The sequence below is a fragment of the Manacus candei genome, unplaced genomic scaffold (genome assembly GCF_025592945.1).
Source record: "Manacus candei isolate 608988 ecotype Guabito, Panama unplaced genomic scaffold, ASM2559294v1 h1tg000015l, whole genome shotgun sequence".
Taxonomy (NCBI): Eukaryota; Metazoa; Chordata; class Aves; order Passeriformes; family Pipridae; genus Manacus; species Manacus candei.
Window position 1 is genome coordinate 22,662,368 of NW_026138063.1, and position 26,348 is coordinate 22,688,715.

Below are 26,348 nucleotides of genomic sequence, written 5' to 3' on the forward strand. Positions count from 1 at the left end.
CATTTTCCAAGGAAAAATGCATCACTCAGATCACCCCAACCACTCCAGCTTCCCCCATGGAAAACACATTTTACTTGGAAAAAGCCACAGCAGCAGCAATTACTTTTATTCCTATGAATAGCCCGGAGAGCAGGTTCCCTGACAGCAGCCAGCCCAGGTCTGTGTGACACCCACGTCCTCCCACGTCGCTGACCCCCGGTGTCAGGGGGACAGGGTTCCTCAGGCACTGGTACAGTGACAGCTGCCCCGACCACTGTTTCCTTGAGGAGCAGGAGGAGCTGGCAGGAGGAGTTGTGCCCACTGCAGGAAGGACAGGAAGAAGGGGAGCAGGTAAAGCAATGTGGTGCTGGGAAAGCCGTGCCCGGCCAAAAATCCCTCTGGTAGCTCAGGGCAGGGCAGTTCCCAGCCCAGAATCTTGCTGTGCTTCTATCAGCTGATTTCTCTCTGGGGCAGATGGTCTTTCTTCCTCTGACTGCTCAGACAGCAGGAAAGCTTCCTTTATGGAAAGTAACCAGGGCAAAAGGCTCCAGCTCCCACAGCTGCCGTGCCTGTCCCGCTCCGCAGGGAGCTGAGCTCGTGACTGTGCCTCACTCCTGCCAACACATGCCATGCCTGCAGCCAGCTGGGCACCTGCTGCCAGCAAGGAGCACTCGGCAGCAACACTCCCCAGGAGCCTCCCCTGAGCAGTGGGGATGAGTCCTGAGCTGCCCCAGAGCAGCAAAGCCCCCTCCTCACACCCTCCCTGCCCCCCCCGGCACCCTGAGCGCAGGCTGGCAGAGGCACCCAGGAGCCAAGCAGGGCACAGTCCCCCCCCCAGGACCTGGGTGATGGCTGGGAGGGTGCCCAGGGCTACGGAGCGTGGTGCTGCTCCAGCTGTGCCACCGCCTGCAGCAGGTCCTGCACCGCCAGGTCCACGTCTGCCCGCGAGGTGTGCCGGCCCACGCTGAGCCGCAGGGCGTTCTGTGCCACGGCGGGGGGGATCCCACAGCCCAGCAGGATCGGGGAGGGCCTGGGACACAAGGGGTGGGCGGGTTGGACTGAAGGCCAAGGAAACACACACCCCATCAGGAACCTCCCCAGGCTGTGAGAGGGAGCCCATGTGCTCCAGGCAAACCTGTCTCCTGTACAGCACCCTGACTGCTGTCCAAGGGCAGCCGCTCTCACTGCGCTTGTTGCCCTACGGAGGATCTGGCTCTTCCCCTCCCAGGAAGAACCTGTGCCATGTCCCCGTGGGTTGGCAACTCTGCCATATCTAAAGAGCACTGCTCTAGACCAGACCAAAAGCAGCTGCTGTTCCCACCTTCCCCAGAGGAGCCATCTGGAGACCCAAACGGGGCTGCAGTGAGTGAGCCAGACACACGTGGACATAAGGCAGGCTCCCTTCTGGCAGCGACAGGAGTTCCAAAGTACTTCCAAGCTCAGCTGGATCACCAAAGCTGGGAGGGACAAAGTCCCTCCAAGCAGCAATCAAGCGTTCCAACTGTGTCTCCTGCAATAATCCCCTTCCCAGCCCTTCAGCCCCTCTGGAAAGCTCTGTACTCTCTCTGCTCCAGGTGACACTGCCCAAGCCCTGCAGAGGCCCCTTCCCTGCCCCATTTCCCTCCCTTGGCAGACCCCAGGCCCAGAGCAGTCAGTGCTTACCGCTCCCCCTTGTCCGAGTGGCAGGCGGCCCCCACGCTGGCCAGCAGCACCTTGCAGTGAGCCAGCACCCTGTGCCCTGCAGGGACACAGCACAGCTCTGCTCTGTGCCAGGGCCACCCTGCCCCATGGCCACCCTGCCCCACAGCCCTGCCCGCTGCCACAGTGGGCACGGGGGCTGTGAGGGGCAGGGGCTTGGCTCCGTGGGCACAGCACAGGGCAGTGCTGGGGGAAGAGCTACCTTGCAGGCCTGGTCCCAGGATGGAGAAGTTAGAGGTGTTGCAGAGTCGCTTGGAGCCCTTAAAGCGACTGTTGAAGTGGATCCTCTCCTTCCCAAAGGAGGCCTGGAGAAATCAGAGGGCTGTGAACTCCTCGAGGTTCACGAGCAGCTCTGCCCTCACGAGGGGGTGGCAGGGCCAGAGGGACATAACCCACCCTGCTCCAGGCCCTGCTCTGCAGGCTGACAGCCCAGGAAGGGCCCAGGTGTGCTCACCTCCAGCCTGGCCTCCAGGTAATCCCGGACATCCCGCATATGAGCCTCGTAGGCCTCCCAGTTCTTGCTCACCAACTCTGCAGCCTGAGGACATAAAATCCCGACACTCTGATACCTCCCCCTGTGTGTGGTCCCTGGAATGAGAGTCCAGCCTGGAACAGTCTCTGTGATTGCCAGTTCCCTGTGTCCCCCATGGCCCCTCGGTGCCCTGAGCTGTGTGACTGCCAGGGCAGCAAACCTGCAGCAAGTGCCCCGAAGCACCTCATCCCACTGGCACCAGAAAGCTCCATCTTCCTTCCCTGTAGTTCTCCTGCCCTCCTGCACCCTAACTTTGTCACTTCTAATGATCAGGAAGCACAAGTGGCTGTCCCTGTGCTGGTTCTGCCAGGAAGCACCTGCAGGGAACCACTTCAGCCCTGCCCATCACCAGCTCACCTGGCCCAGGCCAGCAATCATCGGGGTGTTCTCGGTGCTGGAATGGAAGAGGGAAGAGTGAGTTATTTCTCTGGACCAGAAACCCAGCCTGTGGCACAGACATTCCCTGGGTGGGACCCCTCAGCACTGGCACCTCCCTGGGAAGGGGGCAGTTCCACTCTGGGGTCCCAGCTGTGGCGAAGCCTGAGCCCCAGGGAGTTCCACACATGGATGTGTGTCCCTGCTGTGCCGGGCTGCTTGCCCCAGGGCTGGCAGTGACACAGCTGCCAGCTCAGCTCAGATAAGGCAGCCACCTGTGGTTTGGCCACCAGCCCCAGCTCCCGGGCCACCCCCACCACCTTACCCTGGGCGGAAGCTCCTCTCCTGTCCCCCCCCGAAGAGCAGGGGGTGCAGGGGGGCCGTGCTGCCGGGGCCGCGCACGTACAGGGCACCGATGCGGGGGCCATAGAACTGTGGGACAGACAGCACTGTGACCTGGGGACACTGCCAGCCCCTCCCGTGCTCCAGCACACACCCACTGCCCTCCAGGGCTGGGCTGGCCCCTGCCCATCCCACGGGCACAGAGCACCGCAGGGCTGTGCCCCATCCCTGGTCCCCTCCTGCTCTCTGCTCCAGACAGGGCCCTGACCCGCAGGGTCTGCAGAGCCCCAGCCAGCAGGAAAGCTTCGGCCACTGACAAGGCACTGAGCTGTGGGGCCACCCAAAGTCCCCCTGGCACCCCACAGAGATGTATGACAGGGTGAACAGTGGCTGGGCCAGGTGAACAAGGCCACACCCTGTGTCCCCCCATGGTGAAGAGGGGCCATACCCTGTGTCCTCATGGTGAGGAGGGGCCTTACCCTGAGCCCCCACAATGAGGAGGAGCCGTACCTTGTGCCCCCCATGGTGAGGAGGGGCCTTATCCTGTGCCCCCACGGTGAGGAGGAGCTGTATCCTGTGCCCCCACAGTGAGGAGGAGCCGTACCTTGTGCCCCCCATGGTGAGGAGGGGCCTTACCCTGGGCCCCCCATGGTGAGGAGGGGCCTTACCCTGGGCCCCCCATGGTGAGGAGGGGCCTTACCCTGTGCCCCCCATGGTGAGGAGGAGCCTTACCCTGTGCCCCCACAGTGAGGAGGGGCCGTACCTTGTGCCCCACGATGGTGAGATAGTCCACGCCCAGCTCCTGCACGTCCACACGCCCCTTGCCGATCATCTGGGCCGCGTCCGTGTGCAGCAGCACCCGGGGCAGCCCCTGCCCCGCCCTGCGCTGGTTGAGGGCTCTGACGCGCTGGCTCAGCTCCGCCACGGGCTGTGGAGGGTGAGGGGCTGTGTCCAGGGCCCCCCGCTCCCTGCTCAGGCACCTCTTTGCGGGGCTGCCCCACACTCACCATGATGACGCCGGTCTCGTTGTTGGCCAACATGAGGGACACCAGGCAGGTGTTGGGCCGGATGGCAGCGAGGACATCGTCCACCTCGGCCCGCCCGCTCTGCGGGGACACGGGCACAAAGGTGGCTTCTGCGAGCAGAGAACAAGCACGAGGTTTGCCGGGGAGCCCGAGAGCACATGGGGCTGCCTGAACCCCGCTGGGCAGGGCAGGAGTGTGGGGCAGCAGGTGTAAAGGCCCGAAACACGTTCCTGAGGGAATGGGGCACCCATTCCTGAGGGAATGGGGCATCCTGGTGGAGTCAGAGCCCTTTTGGGGGAAAGGGGAACAGCATGGAGTTCGTAGGTCCCACCATCCTCCACAGACATGCCCGTGGACAGAAGTCCACCACGCAAACCTCACCCTGCCCCTGTGCCACCCACCTGCCAGGCTGTCCTTGCCCAGCTGCTCCAGGGGTAGGCGGATGGAGTCGTGCTCCACACTGGATGTCACGATGTGCGGTGTCCCCGGGCTGTCCCCGGTCTGGCTCTCGAGGAAGTGCCTGCGAGCGGTGTGGATCACCATGTTGTTGGCCTGGGGAGAGGAGACAGAGGGAGGTGAAGGCCCGGAGGAAGCAGGTGCCCTTCGTCTCCACCGACCCCATCGCTGTTTGCTGGGGAGGGGAGCGGGGCTCAGTGCTCCCACCTCCGTGCCCCCCGAGGTGAACACGATGTCCTCAGGCCAGGCCCCCACCATCTGTGCCAGGCTCTCCCTGGCTCTGCCAATCAGCTCCTTGGCCTTCCTGCCTGCAGGACGACACTTGGCAGCTCCCATGGCCCCCGGACACGGGTCTGGCCCAGGGAGCCCCCCTTGCCCCCCTGGTCCTTACCTGCAGGGTGAGCACTGCTGGGGTTGCCCCAAGCCTGGCTCAGGGCATCCTGCACGGCCTGGGCTGCCTCAGGGGCCAGCGGGGTGGTGGCGTTGTGGTCCAGGTACACCCTCCTGGGGGCAGGGGGTAGGTGAGGAGCACTGGGGGAAGGGGGGGGGACACACAGGGCAGGGCAAGGTCTCACCCCTCAGACGGGTCACAACGCGCCTCTGCCGGCTCCGTCCCAGCGCCCATCGCTGCCCGCACTGTCCTGTCCTGCTGCCAGCACCGCCGAAGCCCTGCCCTGGCCCCGCCCTGGCACCCGGGCACAAACACGTGGGCAGCACGGGGAAGACCAGGACCCACCCTGCCTGTACCAACACGCACCAATCAGCTCCCTCCTGCCTGTACCAGCGCCCACCAATCAGCTCCCCCCTGCTTGTGCCAGCCCCACCAATCAGCTCCCTCCTGCTTGTGCCAGCCCCACCAATCAGCTGCCCCGTTACAGCCGCGCTCCCCGCTCGCTCTCACGCGCCGTTCCCGCGGGCCTCGGCGGAAGGGGCGGGGCCAGGTGCGCGCGATTCCGGCGCGCGGGGGGCGGTTCCGGCGCGCGGGGGGCGGTTACGGAGGGGGCGGAAGTGGCGGCGCTGCCCCAGTCCAAGATGGCGGCGGCTCGGCCAGGCCCGGCCCCGCGCGCTCCGCACAGGCCCCGCGCGGCCCCGCGCGCGGTGTCGGTGAGCGCGGGGGGGGGGCGGGAGCGGGGCCAGGGCCGTGACTGTGACTCAGCACCGGGGCCATGACTCGGCACCGCGGGCCCCGACACCCCGCCCGGGCCGGCGGGACCTGCGCGGGGCTGTGCCCGGGGCGGCCGCGCCGCGTGGGTGCGGGCCGGGCCGGGGCTGAGCGGGGACTCGGGCGCTGCCGGGCCGGGCCGGGCCGGGCCCGCTCTCCCCCTGGTTGCCGGGATTCCCAACCCGGCGCGGGGCGCGGCACCGCCGGCTGTCGGCTCACGCTCCGTATTAGGCTCGGAGCCGCTCCGGGGAGCGATCGGCCCGCCCGCAGAGCCGGGCAGGGGCCGGGCCGGCGCTCCGGCCGCACGGGGCCCAGAGCCCCGCTCTCACCGGGGGCCTGTGCGGGAACACGGCTCCCCTGACACCCCTCTCCTCTCGCTCATCCCCCAGGTCCTGTGGTAGCCCTCGCACTTGAGCAGGGATGGAATCACTGGACACCGAGGTGCGGGTACGCAAGACTCTGGGCACTGTGGAGTACGTGGAGTCGTCGGGCTTCGCGCAGGGGGTGCTGCCCACCAGGAAGGATGTGGTGCAGAACATGCTGTACCTGCTGCAGCCCAAGAGGGCCGGCCAGGCCCAGCGCTCCAAGGAGGACGCGGCACAGCTGCTGGCAGAGCACCTGCAGGAGCACTGGCTGGTCTGCAACCTGCACACCATCGCCACGCAGAACATAAAGAAACTCATCCTCAAAATGTACGAGGAGTTCACCAGGTTGTACCAGACCAGGAAGCAAAGACAGAACCAGAAGTTCTCCGATCGGGCCGACAAATTCAACGAGAGCTCGGAGAAGCTCTTTGATGTGTTCTGCACAGACACACAAATGAGGGATAAACTGGAGGAGTACAGTGGGATAAAAATGACCAGCATCGAGTGGAAGTTTCTGGAAGACCAGAGGAGCGAGAGAAAGATGTACTACGAAGATTTCACAGAGAAGCAGGAGCTGAAGATGATGGAGAGGAGGCAGAAGATCCAGTGTCTGGAGCACTTCAGGAAGCTCGCCAGGGAGGAGAAGGAGGGGAGGAAGGCGAAGGCGAGGGACCGGGGCGAGGAGCAGTCGGACGAAGGCACGAGCGTGGACGAGTCGTACCCCGCGGAGGAGGAGAACGGCGGCGCCCCGGCCTTCTCGCTGCGGGGCCGGCGCAAGCGCCGCTGCACCGCCGGCACCACCGCGCCCCTGGAGGGCGAGCACATACGGATGAGCATCCGCAGGGTCAGGCCTGGCTTCTACGAGACTGTGGAGAAGGTGAAGAACTGCTAGCGCCCGCCGCGGGCTGGGCACGGCTGCTGGAGTGCCAGGGGCAATGCACACCGGAGGCAAGTTTGAAACCCCACCACCCACTGGAAGTGATTGTTGTGGATCCCCAAGCCAGAGCTCAGGAGCATCCTGCCTCCAGGGAAGAGGGCTGGGATGATGCCGACTGCAGCAAGGACTAAACCATGTGGATTTGGAAGGATGAGCTGTTAGCGGCCAGCGATGCCGAGGCTCAAACGTGGCCGATGATCCAAGGTTACGTAGCGTGTAAGCCTCTTATTCCAAGGTCCTGTCTGCATCCGTGGAGTTTGGAAGTCTCTCAGCATTTCTGAGCCAGTGGTGGCCTAACAGTACAAGCCAGGACTGGGATTTGCTGCAGGGTAATAGCTTGGACTTGCTGCTCCCAGAGAATCCACGCGCTGAGGAGCCCTGGCCCCCGTCGGCTGCAGCAGGGCCAAAGGGACTCGGCCCTTCCCACAGGAGGCGGTGTTCCTGCAAGGAAGGAAGTGGGTTTGGAGCATGTGTCACCCAGCCCTAGAGAGGCACACTGCGCTTTTGGGAGGGCAGTGCTCTCCTGCTCAAGGTGGGGGGAGAGATCAGGAGACAGTGGAGTGCTTTGGCTGTAAAAGCATTGGTGGTTCTGAATGTTTTATTCTAGATTCTATTTTGATGACGTTTCCTTGATCAGGATAAACCTTCCTGTAACTGGATGAGTTTTATCATGAAGTCCCTAATATAGCATCTGGGGTGTGAATCCTAAATGAAGTGGTAATGTTTTATCTTCGGGGGGAGGGGGGTAACATAGGGGGGAAATACAAATTGCATTATTTAGTTTTAAGATGAGAGTAATTTTATAAACTATTATCCTACCTTTTTAGGATGTAGGGAAGAAAAAGCCTTCCCAGGTGTGGGTAGCTGTGCTGTTCTCAGCAGCAGGCACCCGGATCTGGGCTTGCTTTTCCACCCTCAAGGTCATGCAGACCAGCAGTGGGGAGATAGTAGTTTTCCACCCAGAGATTGTTTGAACAAAGCGTGACCCTCTTGCCCACGTACATCCTGAGCAGTGACGTGTCTGTGACTTTTTTAGTTAGAGTTGCTTTACTGGTTTTTAAAGATGAGAGACTTGAACTTCCAGTGAAACCCAGTGCTGGAGATCTCTCTGGTGAGGTTCCCAAACCTTGCCAGACCACACTGAAAATGGAAAACCCCCAAGTCTCTATTTGTCCACAAAAGATCTTTGGTAGAAAAAGCGCAAACTTGCCTGGTTTTAAAATTTACCTTCCAGTGTGAATGTTGGTTTCCCCACTCCAGTATCTCAGCTTTTCCCCATTTCTTTCCTCTCCGTCCTGCACATCATTTACTGACATTAACTCGTGCTCTTTCATTCTTTGGCTTTTGCTCCCTTTAACAATAAATGCATGTACAAATAATTTTGACAGTTCCTTTCCTTTTGATGAATCAGTGCTCAGACTGCTTTAAAGTCCCGTGCCAGAGGAGGAAGGGAACACAGAGCAGCTCTGGGGCCGTGGGCAGGGCTGGGCTGGCAGCCCTGGCTGTGCTGCCCCAGCAGGCCCCGTGTCCCGAGCGCTGCAGTTCCTCCTCGGGCCCTGGCTCCTCAGGCAGGGCCAGGGCCTGGCTCTGTGTCTGAGCAGCTCTCCATGGGAAGATGCTCCAGGACGTGAAGTGCCGTGTATTCACATCACTCTAGAGTTACAGGTTTGATTGCAGCACCCCCAGCCTCCGCTGCCTGACACTTGCAGCCTCCCTCTCTCCTCTGATGTGCTTCACTGACTTCCCCGTGCAAATTATGTCACGTTTAAACTATTTGCCTTCCAGCCCTGAAGTGCTGGACTTGAGCCTCTCACTGGGCCTCTACACCAGCAGCTCTGTTTCAGCAGGGAATATAGCCAAGCTCGGACCTCGCCGAAGTAGAAGTGTTTTAATAACTGCTGTAACCCCCCTTGTATTACAGATATAGCTGACAGTATAAATGCTTGTGTGTAAAGCAAATCCACCGGGGTTGGCTCGGATACGGAACACAGCTGTATAGTGCTTTATGATTTTCAGGGATTCAGGGAATTTAAGGTTGTCAAATCTGACTTCCTGTTTACCACAGGGAATTACATTTCATTCAGAAGCCCCACACTCAGCCTGCTGGTCTCAGTTGAACTGACGTGTCTGACAGAAAGTCGAGCCGAAGGTGTCAGCAATCTGCTGCCTTCCTCGTTGCCTACTTAGTGATTTGCCACCTTCACTGTTTCAAAAAATAAAAAGAAGCAAAAACAAGGCCGACCATCTTCTAGGCTGGGATTCTCTTCATGCCATCCTGTACAGGCTGAGCAGTGTGTATCCATTGAAATCATATTTGGGGCTTTTTTAACTGAGTTTGACTGTGGATAGAGCCAAAGCCTGGCTCTGTTTCTGCTGCAACAGGGGGGAAATTTCTAAATCATGTATTCTGATTACTCTTCTTTGGGACCATGGTGCCTTTTTAATCAGGACAGCAAATCTTGTCCCAGGATTCTGTACTTTTGTACGTTAACAGTTGTTGACTTTCCTTTTTGGTGTGTCCCAAATAAATTAATATAACATACCTCTGGGCTTTTGTTTCTTCTTTCTAAAGGGGGAGGAAAGAGGAAACTGAAGCTAAAATAAATCTTCTCTGCTTCAGCTCTCCCTCATGGGCCCTGCAGGAGCAGCTGTGGTGTGTGCAGGGGGACTGTGTGGGGCAGCAGTAGGGAAGCTGCTGGAAATGGGAATCTAGCCTGGAGCAGCCCAAGGTGAAGAGGGGGAGGGATGAAACCTCTGCATGTGTTTGCAGCATTTCATGTGGGCTCTTGGTGCCTCAGGTGTGGGATGGGAATTGGACACAAAGGCCTGGTCCCACACGTGGGTGTCCCACACGTGGGTGTCCCACACGTGGGTGTCCCACACATGGGTGTCCCACTGCTGCCTGTTCTGTCGTGGCTCAGGGGTTTGGTGTGGGAGATGAGTGAAGGGCTGGGCTGTCCAACAGACACACAGGGCTGTGGTTTGCGCCACAGACCCTCAGCGAGGAAGGGAAGTGGTAAAAGAGGAAATGCTGGAAAGGGCATGTTTGCTTCAACGGCTCTTGCAGGAGGGAACCAAGTGCATCCCAGGGGTATGGACACTTTTGCTGGACGCTGAGTCACTAATTTAACCGGGCATTTGAGGAGAAATATCTTCAACCTTCGCACCCTGAACCTTTCTGCAAGGGGAGCAGTAGAAAGGAGAGGACACCCTGAAACCCCTGCACCCCAGCCTGGGGCCCTGGCAGCCAGGCTGGGCACGTGCCAACCCCAGGGAGGTTTTACACCCCTCTGCAAGGAAAAGCTGCCTTTTCACAGCCCTTGCAAGTTCCTTAGAGCTGCCCAGGCCAGCCCTAAGCGAGGTCGCACAGAAATCCCCGGCTGATCTCCCAGCACGGATGTGCCACTTCACATGGCACACAGCAGCCACTGCTCTGCCTCCTGCCCGGCTCAGAAAGGGGAAGGAACCGAAAAAAACAACCCAAAATGCAAATCACGGCACTACTGAGCAGGCTGGATGTGGAAAACAATGCCTGTGACTCAGCACAGAAAGAGTCACAAAGCTGGAATTTAAACAAGTCCAGGCCCAGCACTGTGGGCACACGGCTCACAGTGTGTTGGGCAGTGCCTGCTCACCAAGGAGGTGGATGGGTACAGGGAGGGGGAAGCGCCAGAGCCCTGTCCTAGAACTGCCAGACAGCTTAACACAGGGGGACAGGGACAAATTGTGGCACTCCAGGGAAAAAAGTATTCCCAGAAAGGGTGGAGCAGACACGTGAAGCTGTGTCATGACTGTGCTTGTGCTCAGCACCTGTGGCTGAGCTCCAGGGGAGCTCCAGGAGGGGAGATGAACCTCCTGCTTCACCTAACACCCACACTTTGTCCCCTGGAGGAGAGACACAAGGCACAGGCAGTGGTGAAGCTGCCCCCACCACGGCAGAGCTGGGCACCAAAATCCCAGCATGGGGCACAGGAACCCAGCACGACACCTGCCTGACCCTCATCCCACTGTTCCTGCTGCCTCCATGAAGAGTCCCCCTGAATGCTGGAAGGAGCTGCAGCGAGCATTTCCAGAGCAAACGTGTTAATTCATTAACCAGACATGCTCGAGGGTATTTCCTGCTCTCACGGAGGGTGTTGTCTTGTTATTCTTCCCGAGTTTCTGGACAGCAGATGCTTCCTCCTGGCACGGCTTTGGAGCCAGCACATACTGCTCCCATCTCTTAAGACTACTAATCCAAGTTCCTCCCCATATTGCCTGGCCCTGCCCCACAGAGTCCCCTCTCACACACTCTCTGGTCCCGCTGAGGTTGGGCTGTGCTGTACAGCAGGAGCCAGCTGGGGTGGGGACAGCTCTGCGCAGCCACAGCAGCCCTGGCAGAGCCCGCTGGGCAGCAGGGACACATCTCCAGAGGGAGGGAGGCTGGAAATTGATCCTGGGGAAATCCAAACGTTTGGGAATTGGGGTAGGAGCTTTTTCTTTGCTGGCCACCTGGTACAGAGCAGCCAGGCCCTCAGACTTCCCTATGCCATATGCTTTCAAGGACCCAGTTTCCCGCTGGCTCCAAGTTTTTTACAGCTGCATATGTCCAGCGAAATCACTTTATTGCCCAGTTTTGGGAAGGGGGTGAGGACAGAACTGCAGGCAGCACCTGCCCAGGTATTCCCTGGGCTCGCTCATGGCACTGCCATGGCTCTGGCAGCCTGTTTGCTTGAACGGTACCCCAACAACCTTTTGTGGAGTTTCTTTGTGAGTCACTGCTTCCTGCTGCCCCACAGAAGCTGCCTACAACCTCAGGAGACCAGTTGGCCCAGCCTCCAGCAGCATTTTACATCCTTTTGCAGCCGACGTGCACCAAAATCACTCCCATCTCGGCTCCCCCTCTCTGGAACGCATTAATTATGAAAGCACGGCTGACGGTTCCTCCTGCAGTACCCTCAGGGTGTTCCTATCTTGGGACAAACCACATTGCCCTTCAGAGATGGTGGGAAGGGAAGGGAGGGTATGGGGGGAGGACAAACTCAAAGACCTGACTATCTTTTGTTGTATCACATCCCTTCTGTTGGGCCGTTACTTCCCACATGCTCCTGCAGTTTCTGGATGAGAGAAGCAGGTGCTGTGGAAAGTCCAGAAATTTTGGGAGACGCCTGGCTGACCACAGGGACGAGAGAGGTGGGACCCCCTCTCCGCGGCCCCCCCGGGTGGTCCTTGCGGGGCAAAGCTGAGCCGCCCTCACGCCGGCTGTGGGTGCCCAGCGCTGGGAGCAGCCTGACCCCAACCCGCGCCTGGGGGGCACAGGGGACACAGGGACAGGCCCGGCCGCGCCTCGGGGCCAGCGCAGCGGGAGGGACGGCTCAGGTTACCGGCCTCGTACAGAAATGAGTGCGGCCGCGGGAGCCCGGGGAGGTTTGTGCCGTCCGCAGCCGAGCTGTATTAAAGGGGAGCGGCGGGGCGGCCGCGGGGCTCCTCCGGCAGCCTCCCCTCGGCATGGCAGGGCCGGGGGGCGACGGGGACCTGCGGCGCCTGCTGAAGCTGCACCGCACCGAGATCGCCATGGCCGTGGACGACGTGTTCCCGCTGCTGCACGGCCTGGCTGACCACGACGTGGTGCCCGAGCATATCTTCAAGGTGAGGCGGCGGGGCGGGAGGAGACGGGCATGCCGTGGGGGCCGGGACCGGCTGGCAGCGCCGGGACGCGTGCCAGCGGGCCGTGGTGGCACTGGCAGGAGACGCTGAGCCGGGCGGAGCGGGAGGGCTCCCAGCGCGCTTTCCATGCACTGCTCACCTGGCTGCTGGGCCGCGACGCCGCCGCCCTGCGCGACTTCTGGGCCGTGCTCTTCAAGGACTATAACCTGGAGCGCTACGCCCGGCTCCGGCCCGTCCGCGGCGCCTTCCCCAGAGGTACTGGGGGGTCAGGAGGGACGAGCATCCCGGGTCCTGCCAGTGGGCAGGGGTGGCACCCCGGGCTGGCCGCGCCTGTCCCAGGCCCTGTCCCTGTTTCAGAGGCGGAGCTGGGTCGGCAGCGCCGTGGCAGGCGTCTGTCCCCCAGCCCCACGGCACCGGCCCCACACAGACCCCAAGGCAAGAGGAAAGCCCCTGAGGAGCGGGACAAGGCCCGGGCAGCACAGCCCTCCCCACGGCACACCACCAGTCCTGGTATGGAGACCCCGAGTGGGATGGAGATGGGCTGGGGTGCTGGGGGGTGCCCGAGGTGTAGCGGGGTGTTGTGACCCCTGACACCCACCCTCATAACGCTGCAGGGCCCCTGGCAAAGGCAAAGACTGTGAAGAAGCCGGAGGGCGCAGATACCCCCCGCACCCCTCGTGCCGGCGGTGAGTGCCAACCTCCCCAGGGCAGCATCTGCCTGTGCCCCCTGTTTGCCCACAGCCATGGGCAAAGGGGCTGCTCACCCCACTGAGCCCCCCTCAACCGCAGCCCTCCAGGCAGTGGCTGCCTCAGTGCAGAGAGCAGTGGCTGTGGCGGGTGGTGAGGTGCCCATCAGCCGTGGGGCCATCGAGGGCATCCTCATCAAACACGTGCTGGAGCCAGGTAGGTGCAGCCCAGCTCAGCCCAGCCACCTCCTGTCCAGTTAAGCTCCCAAATTCAGGAGCCACCCTTATACATGAGAGGAAGCTGGAGCTGCCTCTGGCCCCTCTTGCAGGCAGCTCCAGGACAGGCAGCAGAGCTGGGAATGAGCCATACACCCAGGCTGCCCGCGACGAGCTGGGGGCCAGGAGCAGAAGCCACAGCCTGAAGCCCCCTGCCCAGCCCAAAGCATCCCAAAATGTACAGATGCCCACCCACCTGTTTTCAACCTCCCTTGTGCAGCTGCCAGGGCTGTGGCAGGGGGTTGTCCTTGCATGGCATCATGGCCATGGCCTGGGAGTGTCTCCCTGTGCCAGCACTGCCTTTCCAACCCTTTTCTTTTCTCACCCGTAGAACAGGGAACCCCAGCTGCACCCCCAGGGCCAGTTGCCAGTGCCCACCATGTACAGTCAGCAGCCTGTGCCCCTCCAGGTGAGCCCTGGGTGTGACACCCACTGCACCCCCGAGAGGAACTGTTTGGGTGTCCCTGGCATGTCCACTGGCCTGGCCTAGCACAGGAAATCCAGGGATCAACTACTGGGGGGCTCACCAGGTTACAACGCCCAAGAGACAGGCAATTCACACCCTGAAGGGGTTGGTGTGTTTGGTGCAGGGTGAGTGATACAGGGGGAGAGGGTGAGGGGGACGACAGACACTACCACAGCCACGGTTTCAGCCTGGTGGGTGGTGGTGACCTCCTGCCCACTCCCCCGGGGCAGGAGAATGAGGACGAGTGTGCAGCCTGCGGTGACGGCGGTGAGCTGATCTGCTGTGACGGCTGCCCCAGGGCCTTCCACCTCACCTGCCTGGTGCCCCCGCTGCCCCGCGTCCCCAGGTGAGTCCCAGGGTGCCATGGGGACCCCAGAGCACCCTTGCTGTCTCTCACTGCCCTCTCCGACTGTGCAGTGGGACATGGCGATGTGGCTCCTGTGTGACGAGTGTGGCTGAGCCGGGGCAGCTGCTGGAGGCAGATGTGGCTGTGCAGCGACCCCCCGAGACCGCCGGGGAGGAGGGATGTGACACCCGGCTGGGTGGAGCTGATGGGAGTGTCTGTAGCCGCTGCTTCACCCGGATCCCCACCCCCCAACACTGTCCCGCTCCCAGTGCAGAGCCCAGGTGAGCCCCCATCACCCCCACATCCCAGCCTTAATTCCCCCCCCGGAGGGGTCTGCCCTGACAGTCTGTGTCACCCCGGAGGGTGTAGGGGGCTGCTGCTCTGCACATCCTGCGCACGCACCCCGGACACGGGCAGCCTGGACACCACCACAGCAGCTGGTGACCAACCGGCCCAGGCAGCCAAGGTCAGTACAACTCGAGCCAGGGAGCGCTGGGAGAGCGGGTACAGGGAGCGGTGAGGGGGAGGAATGGTGCTTCAGGCTGGGACAGGGACAGGCCAACACTAGGTGGAGGCAAGTTAGTGAAGCTGTGCTCTGGAAACATGAGCTGAGGCTGCACCAGGTGAGGGACTGAACCTGGTTACTAACCCTGACCAAAAGGAGTGCGAGCTGAGGGCAGGCAGGGGCAGGACATCTCTCCTCCCACAGGCAGAGGAAGGAGCCCTCAGCAGTGACCCTGTGCTGAGCCGGGATGAGCTCGATGCGCTCCTGGGTGAGGTAAGACTCTGTGGGACACCAACAGGCAGAGTCCATCTAAAGGGGACTGTGTCTTAAGTGTGACCCACAGGGTAGCAGTGGGCTGTTGGTCAGGGAGGGTGTGCCTGGAGACCCCAAGGGGGCAGGACGTGGGATGGAAAGCAAAAATAAACCCCCGGGGCTGTCCCACAGGGCACGTGGGATGGGATCTTGCAGTGGGCATTCCAGAGCATGGCACGGCCCCTGGCAGACACACACGGGCTCCTCGCCTAGTGCACACTATCCCGGTGGCACCACCGACATCACAGGAGGGCAGAAGCAGCCCCTGGGGCAAATGTGCCACAGGAGGTACACAGGCATCACGGCAGCTTCAGAAACCAGACAGCATAAATAACAGAGCCTCACAGCACAACCCAAAGCACTCGGACACTGGCAAACAACACATCACAGCCAACGAAGCTCAACAGAGCACAGGCAAAGCATAAATGGCCAAAACTATATGAAAAACAAAATCAAGAAAGTATAATAGAATAGGAAAAAAAATCTAAAATATAAGCAAAAAGAGACTAAATTTCCAAAGAAAGTATTGGTAAACATCACTAATAGGTATAAAAAAAAAGCAAAGGCAAGGCAGTAAAGACTGAATAAAACTAGGCATAAAAAAAAGGCAGGCAAAAGCCTACAGCACCCGGTATTCCCAGGCGGTCTCCCATCCAAGTACTAACCGGGCCCGACCCTGCTTAGCTTCCGAGATCAGACGAGATCGGGCGTTCTCAGGGTGGTATGGCCGTAGGCACCCCACAGCCCCACAGTGCCGCTCTTGCCCACCCACAACACCCACTCGCCCTCCCAAAAATCCACTGGTCACCACGGACCAGACACCTGCCTGACATGGCCCACAGACACTCAAGCACTTGCCCCCCTGCCCACACCAGCGGCCACGCCAAAACAGCCCCGGCGCCCCTCAGCCCGCAGCGCCCGCCCCAAACGCCCCGAGGGCAAAAGAAGGCACGCTGCCCGCCAGCACGGGGCAAAAGCCAACAGCACCCGGTATTCCCAGGCGGTCTCCCATCCAAGTACTAACCGGGCCCGACCCTGCTTAGCTTCCGAGATCAGACGAGATCGGGCGTTCTCAGGGTGGTATGGCCGTAGGCACCCCACAGCCCCACAGCGCCGCTCTTGCCCACCCACAACGCCCACTCGCCCTCCCAAAAATCCACTGGTCACCACGGACCAGACACCTGCCTGCCTTGGCCCACAGACACTCAAGCACTTGCCCCCCTGCCCACACCAGCGGCCACGCCAAAACAGCCCCGGCGCCCCTCAGCCCGCAGCGCCCGCCCCAAACGCCCCGAGGGCAAAAGAAGGCACGCTGCCCGCCAGCACGGGGCAAAAGCCTACAGCACCCGGTATTCCCAGGCGGTCTCCCATCCAAGTACTAACCGGGCCCGACCCTGCTTAGCTTCCGAGATCAGACGAGATCGGGCGTTCTCAGGGTGGTATGGCCGTAGGCACCCCACAGCCCCACAGCGCCGCTCTTGCCCACCCACAACGCCCACTCGCCCTCCCAAAAATCCACTGGTCACCACGGACCAGACACCTGCCTGCCTTGGCCCACAGACACTCAAGCACTTGCCCCCCTGCCCACACCAGCGGCCACGCCAAAACAGCCCCGGCGCCCCTCAGCCCGCAGCGCCCGCCCCAAACGCCCCGAGGGCAAAAGAAGGCACGCTGCCCGCCAGCACGGGGCAAAAGCCTACAGCACCCGGTATTCCCAGGCGGTCTCCCATCCAAGTACTAACCGGGCCCGACCCTGCTTAGCTTCCGAGATCAGACGAGATCGGGCGTTCTCAGGGTGGTATGGCCGTAGGCACCCCACAGCCCCACAGCGCCGCTCTTGCCCACCCACAACGCCCACTCGCCCTCCCAAAAATCCACTGGTCACCACGGACCAGACACCTGCCTGCCTTGGCCCACAGACACTCAAGCACTTGCCCCCCTGCCCACACCAGCGGCCACGCCAAAACAGCCCCGGCGCCCCTCAGCCCGCAGCGCCCGCCCCAAACGCCCCGAGGGCAAAAGAAGGCACGCTGCCCGCCAGCACGGGGCAAAAGCCTACAGCACCCGGTATTCCCAGGCGGTCTCCCATCCAAGTACTAACCGGGCCCGACCCTGCTTAGCTTCCGAGATCAGACGAGATCGGGCGTTCTCAGGGTGGTATGGCCGTAGGCACCCCACAGCCCCACAGCGCCGCTCTTGCCCACCCACAACGCCCACTCGCCCTCCCAAAAATCCACTGGTCACCACGGACCAGACACCTGCCTGACATGGCCCACAGACACTCAAGCACTTGCCCCCCTGCCCACACCAGCGGCCACGCCAAAACAGCCCCGGCGCCCCTCAGCCCGCAGCGCCCGCCCCAAACGCCCCGAGGGCAAAAGAAGGCACGCTGCCCGCCAGCACGGGGCAAAAGCCTACAGCACCCGGTATTCCCAGGCGGTCTCCCATCCAAGTACTAACCGGGCCCGACCCTGCTTAGCTTCCGAGATCAGACGAGATCGGGCGTTCTCAGGGTGGTATGGCCGTAGGCACCCCACAGCCCCACAGCGCCGCTCTTGCCCACCCACAACGCCCACTCGCCCTCCCAAAAATCCACTGGTCACCACGGACCAGACACCTGCCTGCCTTGGCCCACAGACACTCAAGCACTTGCCCCCCTGCCCACACCAGCGGCCACGCCAAAACAGCCCCGGCGCCCCTCAGCCCGCAGCGCCCGCCCCAAACGCCCCGAGGGCAAAAGAAGGCACGCTGCCCGCCAGCACGGGGCAAAAGCCTACAGCACCCGGTATTCCCAGGCGGTCTCCCATCCAAGTACTAACCGGGCCCGACCCTGCTTAGCTTCCGAGATCAGACGAGATCGGGCGTTCTCAGGGTGGTATGGCCGTAGGCACCCCACAGCCCCACAGCGCCGCTCTTGCCCACCCACAACGCCCACTCGCCCTCCCAAAAATCCACTGGTCACCACGGACCAGACACCTGCCTGACATGGCCCACAGACACTCAAGCACTTGCCCCCCTGCCCACACCAGCGGCCACGCCAAAACAGCCCCGGCGCCCCTCAGCCCGCAGCGCCCGCCCCAAACGCCCCGAGGGCAAAAGAAGGCACGCTGCCCGCCAGCACGGGGCAAAAGCCTACAGCACCCGGTATTCCCAGGCGGTCTCCCATCCAAGTACTAACCGGGCCCGACCCTGCTTAGCTTCCGAGATCAGACGAGATCGGGCGTTCTCAGGGTGGTATGGCCGTAGGCACCCCACAGCCCCACAGCGCCGCTCTTGCCCACCCACAACGCCCACTCGCCCTCCCAAAAATCCACTGGTCACCACGGACCAGACACCTGCCTGCCTTGGCCCACAGACACTCAAGCACTTGCCCCCCTGCCCACACCAGCGGCCACGCCAAAACAGCCCCGGCGCCCCTCAGCCCGCAGCGCCCGCCCCAAACGCCCCGAGGGCAAAAGAAGGCACGCTGCCCGCCAGCACGGGGCAAAAGCCTACAGCACCCGGTATTCCCAGGCGGTCTCCCATCCAAGTACTAACCGGGCCCGACCCTGCTTAGCTTCCGAGATCAGACGAGATCGGGCGTTCTCAGGGTGGTATGGCCGTAGGCACCCCACAGCCCCACAGCGCCGCTCTTGCCCACCCACAACGCCCACTCGCCCTCCCAAAAATCCACTGGTCACCACGGACCAGACACCTGCCTGCCTTGGCCCACAGACACTCAAGCACTTGCCCCCCTGCCCACACCAGCGGCCACGCCAAAACAGCCCCGGCGCCCCTCAGCCCGCAGCGCCCGCCCCAAACGCCCCGAGGGCAAAAGAAGGCACGCTGCCCGCCAGCACGGGGCAAAAGCCTACAGCACCCGGTATTCCCAGGCGGTCTCCCATCCAAGTACTAACCGGGCCCGACCCTGCTTAGCTTCCGAGATCAGACGAGATCGGGCGTTCTCAGGGTGGTATGGCCGTAGGCACCCCACAGCCCCACAGCGCCGCTCTTGCCCACCCACAACGCCCACTCGCCCTCCCAAAAATCCACTGGTCACCACGGACCAGACACCTGCCTGCCTTGGCCCACAGACACTCAAGCACTTGCCCCCCTGCCCACACCAGCGGCCACGCCAAAACAGCCCCGGCGCCCCTCAGCCCGCAGCGCCCGCCCCAAACGCCCCGAGGGCAAAAGAAGGCACGCTGCCCGCCAGCACGGGGCAAAAGCCTACAGCACCCGGTATTCCCAGGCGGTCTCCCATCCAAGTACTAACCGGGCCCGACCCTGCTTAGCTTCCGAGATCAGACGAGATCGGGCGTTCTCAGGGTGGTATGGCCGTAGGCACCCCACAGCCCCACAGCGCCGCTCTTGCCCACCCACAACGCCCACTCGCCCTCCCAAAAATCCACTGGTCACCACGGACCAGACACCTGCCTGACATGGCCCACAGACACTCAAGCACTTGCCCCCCTGCCCACACCAGCGGCCACGCCAAAACAGCCCCGGCGCCCCTCAGCCCGCAGCGCCCGCCCCAAACGCCCCGAGGGCAAAAGAAGGCACGCTGCCCGCCAGCACGGGGCAAAAGCCTACAGCACCCGGTATTCCCAGGCGGTCTCCCATCCAAGTACTAACCGGGCCCGACCCTGCTTAGCTTCCGAGATCAGACGAGATCGGGCGTTCTCAGGGTGGTATGGCCGTAGGCACCCCACAGCCCCACAGCGCCGCTCTTGCCCACCCACAACGCCCACTCGCCCTCCCAAAAATCCACTGGTCACCACGGACCAGACACCTGCCTGCCTTGGCCCACAGACACTCAAGCACTTGCCCCCCTGCCCACACCAGCGGCCACGCCAAAACAGCCCCGGCGCCCCTCAGCCCGCAGCGCCCGCCCCAAACGCCCCGAGGGCAAAAGAAGGCACGCTGCCCGCCAGCACGGGGCAAAAGCCTACAGCACCCGGTATTCCCAGGCGGTCTCCCATCCAAGTACTAACCGGGCCCGACCCTGCTTAGCTTCCGAGATCAGACGAGATCGGGCGTTCTCAGGGTGGTATGGCCGTAGGCACCCCACAGCCCCACAGCGCCGCTCTTGCCCACCCACAACGCCCACTCGCCCTCCCAAAAATCCACTGGTCACCACGGACCAGACACCTGCCTGACATGGCCCACAGACACTCAAGCACTTGCCCCCCTGCCCACACCAGCGGCCACGCCAAAACAGCCCCGGCGCCCCTCAGCCCGCAGCGCCCGCCCCAAACGCCCCGAGGGCAAAAGAAGGCACGCTGCCCGCCAGCACGGGGCAAAAGCCTACAGCACCCGGTATTCCCAGGCGGTCTCCCATCCAAGTACTAACCGGGCCCGACCCTGCTTAGCTTCCGAGATCAGACGAGATCGGGCGTTCTCAGGGTGGTATGGCCGTAGGCACCCCACAGCCCCACAGCGCCGCTCTTGCCCACCCACAACGCCCACTCGCCCTCCCAAAAATCCACTGGTCACCACGGACCAGACACCTGCCTGCCTTGGCCCACAGACACTCAAGCACTTGCCCCCCTGCCCACACCAGCGGCCACGCCAAAACAGCCCCGGCGCCCCTCAGCCCGCAGCGCCCGCCCCAAACGCCCCGAGGGCAAAAGAAGGCACGCTGCCCGCCAGCACGGGGCAAAAGCCTACAGCACCCGGTATTCCCAGGCGGTCTCCCATCCAAGTACTAACCGGGCCCGACCCTGCTTAGCTTCCGAGATCAGACGAGATCGGGCGTTCTCAGGGTGGTATGGCCGTAGGCACCCCACAGCCCCACAGCGCCGCTCTTGCCCACCCACAACGCCCACTCGCCCTCCCAAAAATCCACTGGTCACCACGGACCAGACACCTGCCTGCCTTGGCCCACAGACACTCAAGCACTTGCCCCCCTGCCCACACCAGCGGCCACGCCAAAACAGCCCCGGCGCCCCTCAGCCCGCAGCGCCCGCCCCAAACGCCCCGAGGGCAAAAGAAGGCACGCTGCCCGCCAGCACGGGGCAAAAGCCTACAGCACCCGGTATTCCCAGGCGGTCTCCCATCCAAGTACTAACCGGGCCCGACCCTGCTTAGCTTCCGAGATCAGACGAGATCGGGCGTTCTCAGGGTGGTATGGCCGTAGGCACCCCACAGCCCCACAGCGCCGCTCTTGCCCACCCACAACGCCCACTCGCCCTCCCAAAAATCCACTGGTCACCACGGACCAGACACCTGCCTGCCTTGGCCCACAGACACTCAAGCACTTGCCCCCCTGCCCACACCAGCGGCCACGCCAAAACAGCCCCGGCGCCCCTCAGCCCGCAGCGCCCGCCCCAAACGCCCCGAGGGCAAAAGAAGGCACGCTGCCCGCCAGCACGGGGCAAAAGCCTACAGCACCCGGTATTCCCAGGCGGTCTCCCATCCAAGTACTAACCGGGCCCGACCCTGCTTAGCTTCCGAGATCAGACGAGATCGGGCGTTCTCAGGGTGGTATGGCCGTAGGCACCCCACAGCCCCACAGCGCCGCTCTTGCCCACCCACAACGCCCACTCGCCCTCCCAAAAATCCACTGGTCACCACGGACCAGACACCTGCCTGACATGGCCCACAGACACTCAAGCACTTGCCCCCCTGCCCACACCAGCGGCCACGCCAAAACAGCCCCGGCGCCCCTCAGCCCGCAGCGCCCGCCCCAAACGCCCCGAGGGCAAAAGAAGGCACGCTGCCCGCCAGCACGGGGCAAAAGCCTACAGCACCCGGTATTCCCAGGCGGTCTCCCATCCAAGTACTAACCGGGCCCGACCCTGCTTAGCTTCCGAGATCAGACGAGATCGGGCGTTCTCAGGGTGGTATGGCCGTAGGCACCCCACAGCCCCACAGCGCCGCTCTTGCCCACCCACAACGCCCACTCGCCCTCCCAAAAATCCACTGGTCACCACGGACCAGACACCTGCCTGACATGGCCCACAGACACTCAAGCACTTGCCCCCCTGCCCACACCAGCGGCCACGCCAAAACAGCCCCGGCGCCCCTCAGCCCGCAGCGCCCGCCCCAAACGCCCCGAGGGCAAAAGAAGGCACGCTGCCCGCCAGCACGGGGCAAAAGCCTACAGCACCCGGTATTCCCAGGCGGTCTCCCATCCTAGTACTAACCGGGCCCGACCCTGCTTAGCTTCCGAGATCAGACGAGATCGGGCGTTCTCAGGGTGGTATGGCCGTAGGCACCCCACAGCCCCACAGCGCCGCTCTTGCCCACCCACAACGCCCACTCGCCCTCCCAAAAATCCACTGGTCACCACGGACCAGACACCTGCCTGACATGGCCCACAGACACTCAAGCACTTGCCCCCCTGCCCACACCAGCGGCCACGCCAAAACAGCCCCGGCGCCCCTCAGCCCGCAGCGCCCGCCCCAAACGCCCCGAGGGCAAAAGAAGGCACGCTGCCCGCCAGCACGGGGCAAAAGCCTACAGCACCCGGTATTCCCAGGCGGTCTCCCATCCAAGTACTAACCGGGCCCGACCCTGCTTAGCTTCCGAGATCAGACGAGATCGGGCGTTCTCAGGGTGGTATGGCCGTAGGCACCCCACAGCCCCACAGCGCCGCTCTTGCCCACCCACAACGCCCACTCGCCCTCCCAAAAATCCACTGGTCACCACGGACCAGACACCTGCCTGACATGGCCCACAGACACTCAAGCACTTGCCCCCCTGCCCACACCAGCGGCCACGCCAAAACAGCCCCGGCGCCCCTCAGCCCGCAGCGCCCGCCCCAAACGCCCCGAGGGCAAAAGAAGGCACGCTGCCCGCCAGCACGGGGCAAAAGCCTACAGCACCCGGTATTCCCAGGCGGTCTCCCATCCTAGTACTAACCGGGCCCGACCCTGCTTAGCTTCCGAGATCAGACGAGATCGGGCGTTCTCAGGGTGGTATGGCCGTAGGCACCCCACAGCCCCACAGCGCCGCTCTTGCCCACCCACAACGCCCACTCGCCCTCCCAAAAATCCACTGGTCACCACGGACCAGACACCTGCCTGACATGGCCCACAGACACTCAAGCACTTGCCCCCCTGCCCACACCAGCGGCCACGCCAAAACAGCCCCGGCGCCCCTCAGCCCGCAGCGCCCGCCCCAAACGCCCCGAGGGCAAAAGAAGGCACGCTGCCCGCCAGCACGGGGCAAAAGCCTACAGCACCCGGTATTCCCAGGCGGTCTCCCATCCAAGTACTAACCGGGCCCGACCCTGCTTAGCTTCCGAGATCAGACGAGATCGGGCGTTCTCAGGGTGGTATGGCCGTAGGCACCCCACAGCCCCACAGCGCCGCTCTTGCCCACCCACAACGCCCACTCGCCCTCCCAAAAATCCACTGGTCACCACGGACCAGACACCTGCCTGACATGGCCCACAGACACTCAAGCACTTGCCCCCCTGCCCACACCAGCGGCCACGCCAAAACAGCCCCGGCGCCCCTCAGCCCGCAGCGCCCGCCCCAAACGCCCCGAGGGCAAAAGAAGGCACGCTGCCCGCCAGCACGGGGCAAAAGCCTACAGCACCCGGTATTCCCAGGCGGTCTCCCATCCTAGTACTAACCGGGCCCGACCCTGCTTAGCTTCCGAGATCAGACGAGATCGGGCGTTCTCAGGGTGGTATGGCCGTAGGCACCCCACAGCCCCACAGCGCCGCTCTTGCCCACCTACAAGAGGCTTTGACCCGTAAGAATACAGTACTCTGTAATACAACCCAAATTTCTGTTTTTGTTTCAGGCATAGAGTCATCGTCTCATCTTCACAGTGATGTTAGCTCCAGCTCCACAGGTTTTATTTCCCTCCCAGCTCTGCTCTCTCACCTCCAGCTTTACATCTTCCCACCTCTGCCAGGTGTAAGTTTTCCTGGTTCTCACAGCAGGATCTTCATTTTGTCTCGAGGTGTACAGTTATTTGAGCTCCATTTCTATGGTTGGGGCCCTAACCCTTACCCTGCCCCACAATGATTCCAGCTATACTCCGTATCCGAGCCCCTGAAGCCCTATCTATCCCACAGTGATTTCATCTCCAGCCCCATAATCTTCATATCTCGCCAGTTGTGCTGTCTCAGTTTCAGCTCTGCATCTTCCCTCTGCTGCCAGGTGAAGTTAATCCTGGATCTTTTCTAGAATCCATATTGCAACTCCAGTTCTACAGTCCTTATCCCACCCCCAGCCCCACACTTGTTTTAATGCCAGTCCCACCTTTGTGTGTCCTCCAGCTCTGCTGCCTCAGCTCCAGCTCCTCAGCTTCCCACTGGCTCCAGCTAAAAGCTGCTCCTGGGTCTCAGTGCAGCCCAAGGCTGTTGATAAGGCCACAAATCAGTCACTGTCATCACTTAAACATCTCTAGCAGCTATCATAATTGTTCCAATGGGGTCCCAAATTTGGTGGCACATGAGGCCTGACCCCCAACACACACCTTCCCCCTCCCCATGGGTCCCCCACCTGCCCACAGCCCCTCCCCAGCCGGCAGCACCGGCTGGGAGCAGCCCCTGGTTCCCCATTTTAAAAGGTGCCCTTGGGTTGGTTCTGAGACCTCCACTCCCAGCCCGTGCCTGGTACCACTGCGTGGGGGGCTGAGACCCTCCTGGCAGCTCCTGGGCTGCAGCTCCATCCCCTTCCCCATGGGATTCATCCAGCTCCAGCCACAGCACTTCCATTGCTCCACATCGGTTTGGGTGTGGATCCAGCCCCAGGGGCTTTAATGTCCCCTCTGGCCCCACAGCCAGTGTTTCACACCCAGCTCTACAACCTTTATTTAAAAAACTTCATATATCTAGTAATAGAATAAAAAATAATAGAATAAAATAAAAATACAAGGCAATAGCACAACGTTAACAAAATAAAATAATGAATAAAGAACACCATAATAACTTAGTAAGAGAATAAACAATAAAATAGTATTAACAGAAAATGAAAGAATGAAAATGATAAGATAATAAACCAGTTTTATAGCCTTTATTTTTAATATTACTTGAAACTCCACAGCCTGGCAGGGCCGCCTCTGCCCCTCTCAGTCGGGGGTCACAACCTCCACCACCCCGGGCCAGCGGCCGCTGCCCCCGCGATCCCGCCTTCCTCCCTTTCTCCCGGGAGAACTCCTGGACCGGCCGTGACCGGAAGCTCCCCCCTGTCCTCCCCTGGACCCACCAGCACCTGCCGGGGTTGCGGCCGCGGCTCCGCCGGGTCCCGGAGCGGCGGGAGCGGCGCCTGAGGGGAGCGGGGGCGGGGCCGGCTGAGGGGACACGGCGGGGCGGGCGCGCGGCCGGGCTGGGGGCGGGCCCCGATTGGACGGCGCGGGGAAAGGTGGGCCCCGATTGGACGGGGCGGGGAAAGGTGGGCCCCGATTGGACGGGTCTGGAGCCGGCGGGGCTGCGCGTGCAGCCCTGGGAACCCGGAGCAGCGCCCCCTGGCGGCGGGGTGAGGGGGAAGGTGCAGGGCCGGAGCCGAGGCGGCGGAGCGGGCGGTGGAATGAAGGGATGGGACTGTGGGGATGGAGCTGCGATCGGGACTCGGATAGGGACTGTGGGGATGGAGCTGCGATCGGGACTCGGATAGGGACTGTGGGGATGGAGCTGCGATCGGGACTCGGATAGGGACTGTGGGGATGGAGCTGCGATCGGGACTCGGATAGGGACTGTGGGGATGGAGCTGCGATCGGGACTCGGATAGGGACTGTGGGGTTGGAGCTGCGATCGGGACTCGGATAGGGACTGTGGGGATGGAGCTGGGATCACTGAGGGGCTGGGAAAGGGACTGGGGTAGGGGCTGGGATAAGGACTGGAGGAATGGAGCTGGAATCACTGAGGGGCTGGGATAGGGATGGGATAGGGACTGTAGGACAGGGGCTGGAATCACTGTAGGACTGGGATAGTGATGTGGGACTAGGATAGGTAAGCAGACCAAGACGAGGGAAGGGGAAGGGTAGACAAGGGAAGACAAGGCAATGTAAACCCTTGCCTTGCCTTTCTTTGCTTTACCTACCTTTCCCTTGCCTCGCCTACCCCTCCCTTGAGGCGCTCTCCCATCGGTGGCCATGCCCCAGAACTTTATTTCCACCAGATGGCAGCCTGGTTTTGCTATTGCTCGTTTCACCCTCATCTGCTCATTTTTCTGGACACCCTTCAGGCACAGAAGTGCCTCTGGGCTCGTTGTTCCTCGGGGTGGCTCCCAGCTCTCTCCTCCCCATACCTCTCTGGTGGAAAGAGCGTGGCACCGTGTTAGGGCAAAGCGGTTTGGGCA

The 26,348-nt window shown here is 62.1% G+C and overlaps 3 protein-coding genes and 23 non-coding genes across 27 annotated transcripts; 2 read left to right on the forward strand and 24 right to left on the reverse strand.

Annotated features, from left to right (window-relative positions):
* Positions 1–83: 83 nt before the first annotated feature.
* On the reverse strand, positions 84–5,309 carry SCLY (selenocysteine lyase). 2 transcript variants are annotated; one of them, XM_051782466.1, is made up of 14 exons: positions 5,232–5,309; positions 4,983–5,148; positions 4,799–4,911; positions 4,615–4,715; positions 4,353–4,503; positions 3,934–4,061; positions 3,690–3,854; positions 2,910–3,016; positions 2,567–2,603; positions 2,132–2,215; positions 1,880–1,982; positions 1,642–1,717; positions 821–1,009; positions 84–300 (listed from the first exon to the last, which is right to left on the reverse strand). In XM_051782466.1, exons 2-13 carry the CDS (start codon positions 5,030–5,032, stop codon positions 850–852), a joined length of 1,275 nt encoding a protein of 424 aa, XP_051638426.1. In that variant the 5' UTR covers positions 5,033–5,148; positions 5,232–5,309; the 3' UTR covers positions 84–300; positions 821–849. The 2 variants fall into 2 exon arrangements, with proteins under 2 accessions (XP_051638426.1, XP_051638425.1); XM_051782465.1 differs by having other exon boundaries at positions 4,983–5,285.
* A 70-nt stretch (positions 5,310–5,379) lies between these two features.
* On the forward strand, positions 5,380–9,413 carry LOC127468841 (uncharacterized). The gene is made up of 2 exons (XM_051782487.1): positions 5,380–5,511; positions 5,959–9,413. The coding sequence occupies exon 2, from the start codon at positions 5,990–5,992 to the stop codon at positions 6,824–6,826; it is 837 nt and encodes a 278-aa protein (XP_051638447.1). The 5' UTR covers positions 5,380–5,511; positions 5,959–5,989; the 3' UTR covers positions 6,827–9,413.
* A 2,945-nt stretch (positions 9,414–12,358) lies between these two features.
* AIRE (autoimmune regulator) lies at positions 12,359–15,653 on the forward strand. Its single transcript, XM_051781396.1, has 12 exons — positions 12,359–12,499; positions 12,598–12,772; positions 12,875–13,027; positions 13,132–13,203; positions 13,307–13,420; positions 13,533–13,657; positions 13,811–13,888; positions 14,176–14,291; positions 14,363–14,572; positions 14,661–14,757; positions 15,001–15,069; positions 15,241–15,653. Exons 1-12 carry the CDS (start codon positions 12,359–12,361, stop codon positions 15,319–15,321), a joined length of 1,431 nt encoding a protein of 476 aa, XP_051637356.1. The 3' UTR covers positions 15,322–15,653.
* Positions 15,654–15,724: 71 nt separating this feature from the next.
* On the reverse strand, positions 15,725–15,843 carry LOC127468889 (5S ribosomal RNA). Its single transcript, XR_007903721.1, has one exon. It is a non-coding gene; the product is annotated as a 5S ribosomal RNA (ribosomal RNA).
* Positions 15,844–16,083: 240 nt separating this feature from the next.
* On the reverse strand, positions 16,084–16,202 carry LOC127468876 (5S ribosomal RNA). The gene has a single exon (XR_007903708.1). It is a non-coding gene; the product is annotated as a 5S ribosomal RNA (ribosomal RNA).
* Positions 16,203–16,442: 240 nt separating this feature from the next.
* On the reverse strand, positions 16,443–16,561 carry LOC127468890 (5S ribosomal RNA). The gene has a single exon (XR_007903722.1). It is a non-coding gene; the product is annotated as a 5S ribosomal RNA (ribosomal RNA).
* Positions 16,562–16,801: 240 nt separating this feature from the next.
* LOC127468858 (5S ribosomal RNA) lies at positions 16,802–16,920 on the reverse strand. Its single transcript, XR_007903690.1, has one exon. It is a non-coding gene; the product is annotated as a 5S ribosomal RNA (ribosomal RNA).
* A 240-nt stretch (positions 16,921–17,160) lies between these two features.
* LOC127468859 (5S ribosomal RNA) lies at positions 17,161–17,279 on the reverse strand. Its single transcript, XR_007903691.1, has one exon. It is a non-coding gene; the product is annotated as a 5S ribosomal RNA (ribosomal RNA).
* A 240-nt stretch (positions 17,280–17,519) lies between these two features.
* Positions 17,520–17,638, reverse strand: LOC127468860 (5S ribosomal RNA). Its single transcript, XR_007903692.1, has one exon. It is a non-coding gene; the product is annotated as a 5S ribosomal RNA (ribosomal RNA).
* A 240-nt stretch (positions 17,639–17,878) lies between these two features.
* Positions 17,879–17,997, reverse strand: LOC127468861 (5S ribosomal RNA). The gene has a single exon (XR_007903693.1). It is a non-coding gene; the product is annotated as a 5S ribosomal RNA (ribosomal RNA).
* Positions 17,998–18,237: 240 nt separating this feature from the next.
* Positions 18,238–18,356, reverse strand: LOC127468862 (5S ribosomal RNA). Its single transcript, XR_007903694.1, has one exon. It is a non-coding gene; the product is annotated as a 5S ribosomal RNA (ribosomal RNA).
* A 240-nt stretch (positions 18,357–18,596) lies between these two features.
* On the reverse strand, positions 18,597–18,715 carry LOC127468863 (5S ribosomal RNA). Its single transcript, XR_007903695.1, has one exon. It is a non-coding gene; the product is annotated as a 5S ribosomal RNA (ribosomal RNA).
* A 240-nt stretch (positions 18,716–18,955) lies between these two features.
* On the reverse strand, positions 18,956–19,074 carry LOC127468864 (5S ribosomal RNA). Its single transcript, XR_007903696.1, has one exon. It is a non-coding gene; the product is annotated as a 5S ribosomal RNA (ribosomal RNA).
* A 240-nt stretch (positions 19,075–19,314) lies between these two features.
* LOC127468865 (5S ribosomal RNA) lies at positions 19,315–19,433 on the reverse strand. Its single transcript, XR_007903697.1, has one exon. It is a non-coding gene; the product is annotated as a 5S ribosomal RNA (ribosomal RNA).
* A 240-nt stretch (positions 19,434–19,673) lies between these two features.
* On the reverse strand, positions 19,674–19,792 carry LOC127468866 (5S ribosomal RNA). Its single transcript, XR_007903698.1, has one exon. It is a non-coding gene; the product is annotated as a 5S ribosomal RNA (ribosomal RNA).
* A 240-nt stretch (positions 19,793–20,032) lies between these two features.
* LOC127468867 (5S ribosomal RNA) lies at positions 20,033–20,151 on the reverse strand. The gene has a single exon (XR_007903699.1). It is a non-coding gene; the product is annotated as a 5S ribosomal RNA (ribosomal RNA).
* Positions 20,152–20,391: 240 nt separating this feature from the next.
* Positions 20,392–20,510, reverse strand: LOC127468869 (5S ribosomal RNA). Its single transcript, XR_007903701.1, has one exon. It is a non-coding gene; the product is annotated as a 5S ribosomal RNA (ribosomal RNA).
* Positions 20,511–20,750: 240 nt separating this feature from the next.
* On the reverse strand, positions 20,751–20,869 carry LOC127468870 (5S ribosomal RNA). Its single transcript, XR_007903702.1, has one exon. It is a non-coding gene; the product is annotated as a 5S ribosomal RNA (ribosomal RNA).
* A 240-nt stretch (positions 20,870–21,109) lies between these two features.
* LOC127468871 (5S ribosomal RNA) lies at positions 21,110–21,228 on the reverse strand. Its single transcript, XR_007903703.1, has one exon. It is a non-coding gene; the product is annotated as a 5S ribosomal RNA (ribosomal RNA).
* Positions 21,229–21,468: 240 nt separating this feature from the next.
* Positions 21,469–21,587, reverse strand: LOC127468872 (5S ribosomal RNA). The gene has a single exon (XR_007903704.1). It is a non-coding gene; the product is annotated as a 5S ribosomal RNA (ribosomal RNA).
* Positions 21,588–21,827: 240 nt separating this feature from the next.
* LOC127468873 (5S ribosomal RNA) lies at positions 21,828–21,946 on the reverse strand. Its single transcript, XR_007903705.1, has one exon. It is a non-coding gene; the product is annotated as a 5S ribosomal RNA (ribosomal RNA).
* A 240-nt stretch (positions 21,947–22,186) lies between these two features.
* On the reverse strand, positions 22,187–22,305 carry LOC127468857 (5S ribosomal RNA). The gene has a single exon (XR_007903689.1). It is a non-coding gene; the product is annotated as a 5S ribosomal RNA (ribosomal RNA).
* Positions 22,306–22,545: 240 nt separating this feature from the next.
* On the reverse strand, positions 22,546–22,664 carry LOC127468874 (5S ribosomal RNA). Its single transcript, XR_007903706.1, has one exon. It is a non-coding gene; the product is annotated as a 5S ribosomal RNA (ribosomal RNA).
* A 240-nt stretch (positions 22,665–22,904) lies between these two features.
* LOC127468868 (5S ribosomal RNA) lies at positions 22,905–23,023 on the reverse strand. The gene has a single exon (XR_007903700.1). It is a non-coding gene; the product is annotated as a 5S ribosomal RNA (ribosomal RNA).
* Positions 23,024–23,263: 240 nt separating this feature from the next.
* Positions 23,264–23,382, reverse strand: LOC127468875 (5S ribosomal RNA). Its single transcript, XR_007903707.1, has one exon. It is a non-coding gene; the product is annotated as a 5S ribosomal RNA (ribosomal RNA).
* Positions 23,383–23,622: 240 nt separating this feature from the next.
* On the reverse strand, positions 23,623–23,741 carry LOC127468879 (5S ribosomal RNA). The gene has a single exon (XR_007903711.1). It is a non-coding gene; the product is annotated as a 5S ribosomal RNA (ribosomal RNA).
* Positions 23,742–26,348: the final 2,607 nt, after the last annotated feature.